Source organism: Malus domestica, chromosome 10 (assembly GCF_042453785.1).
Source record: "Malus domestica chromosome 10, GDT2T_hap1".
NCBI lineage: Eukaryota > Viridiplantae > Streptophyta > Magnoliopsida > Rosales > Rosaceae > Malus > Malus domestica.
The window spans coordinates 29,397,719-29,399,612 of NC_091670.1; the positions used below are offsets into that span (position 1 = coordinate 29,397,719).

General features: G+C 40.0%; 1 protein-coding gene across 1 annotated transcript; it reads left to right on the forward strand.

Moving 5' to 3' along the window:
- The first annotated feature begins 752 nt into the window (after window positions 1-752).
- LOC114827440 (2-hydroxy-palmitic acid dioxygenase MPO1-like) lies at window positions 753-1,894 on the forward strand. Its single transcript, XM_070806321.1, has 2 exons — window positions 753-1,310; window positions 1,658-1,894. Exons 1-2 carry the CDS (start codon window positions 753-755, stop codon window positions 1,892-1,894), a joined length of 795 nt encoding a protein of 264 aa, XP_070662422.1.

Genomic DNA, 1,894 nt, shown 5'->3' on the forward strand with positions numbered 1-1,894 from the left:
ACTTTGAAATTTGATTCTCGTGTTGTGATTTGCCATATCCCGGAGGCGAGGTATGTAAGATGTACGAGTATTTGGTGACGTCACATGTCGATCCTAAACGTATGTCGAGATCGGGGCGTGACATGCCCAAGTTAGGTTTGTATCATTTTCTTGACAATTTAACAATTATTAACAATATGAAAGAAATAAAAGATCTTGTATATGCTTATAAGTAGTTTAACTACTTATTATATCATCAATTAGTTTTATAGTGATCTTAATTTCTTTATGGTAGATTGTTCCATGTATGAAGCTCCACATCACTTAATTTATGTTATCCACATGTTAGACTTAAAAATTCATCATAAATGAAGAAGCGTGTTAAGAGCATACATAAATCCCTCATAAAATTTGCTAATTAATATTATGGTGATACCTCAATAATATTATATCATATGATACATTATGCCACGTTAATATCATAATATGAATTAACATTCAAAATCTAATAAAATACTGTAGGAAATTTTAATACGCCAGTACGTACAAGCCTATATCCTGTTCCACTAACAAATATAACAATCATTAAATGACAAGTGTCATAACCTTGCCCTTCCATACTCTTATCACCTACCAGGAACACTTTCCACAAACGTGTTTTCAGGCTTATATCCAATTTAATTCATTTTCTTTCAGTCTAGTTTCCTATATTAGCTAGGAAAACCTACACCTTCATCCAACAAAAAGCAATTTAACTTTGTAAGAAAATTTCCATGGGGAGGACTGGATTGTTTGATCTTGAAAGGCACTTCGCCTTCTATGGAGCATATCACAGCAACCCGGTTAACGTTTTGCTACACACTTTCTTAGTATGGCCATTAATCTTCACTCTTGATGTTCTTCTCAACTTCACACCACCTCTCTATAATTTCCCATCTGGGTTAAACTATCACGGTTTCGAATTGAATGTCGGGTTGGTTTTGACTTTGATGTATGCTATCGTTTGTGTCAAATTGGACAAGAAAGCTGGGTCCTTGGCAGCTTTGCTATTGTTTCTCACCAGGGTTGGAGCCAGTGTTCATGGGCTGGGTTTTGCTAAGTCATGGAAGCTTGTTCTTGCTGTTCAGGCTTTCTGCTGGCCTGCACTGCTCATAGGCCATGGCGTTTTTGAGAAACGAATACCAGGTCTTGCAGACAGCTTTTTTGAAGGATTTATGGAGCCGTACTATGTGTTGCTTGAGTTTCTTCAATCAGCCTTTGGCTATGAACCCTATCCAGGGTTTAATAAGAGCGTGAAAGAAAAGATTGAAGCTGATATCAAATCGTGGAAGGTGATCAAGAATCAAAAGAAACTCTCCTGATTAGCCTAATGAAATGTAGTGAAATGGAGCCGGAGGCCCTTTCTCTCTCGCACAGAAACCACCCCAAATTCCCTGCTCTTCACCCGACTCCTTCCTTTAGTTGGGGTCACCTCCTTGACCTTCCCCCTTTCCTTCTCCTCTCCAGCCCGCTACCCCCTCCCTTAATTCCTCCTCCTTCCTCCCTTCTTATCTGCCCCCCTTCCTCTTATTTCTTTCCAGCCCCACTCCTTTCCGTCCCCTCTCTTTAGTTTTTCCGGTAATCCTCCTTTATGTCTAGTTTTCTTGAGTTTGTCTCAACCTTGCTGGGCTTGTTTCAGATATGGGCTTTTATGCCCCTTTCTTCATCCATTGCTTCTCCTCATCGCCAGTCCTCCACCACCGACCTTGACTACTTGGCCCATCGCGTGTCTTCCATCGGTGGCACACTTTGGAGTTTGATTGTTGTTAAAGTACTTTTAGCACTATTTGATATGATCATGAGAGCGCTTTTTGCATGGGGCTCGTTCACTTCCTTTTTCCGTTTATCCAACTTGTTCGTGGAATCTTCTTCTTGA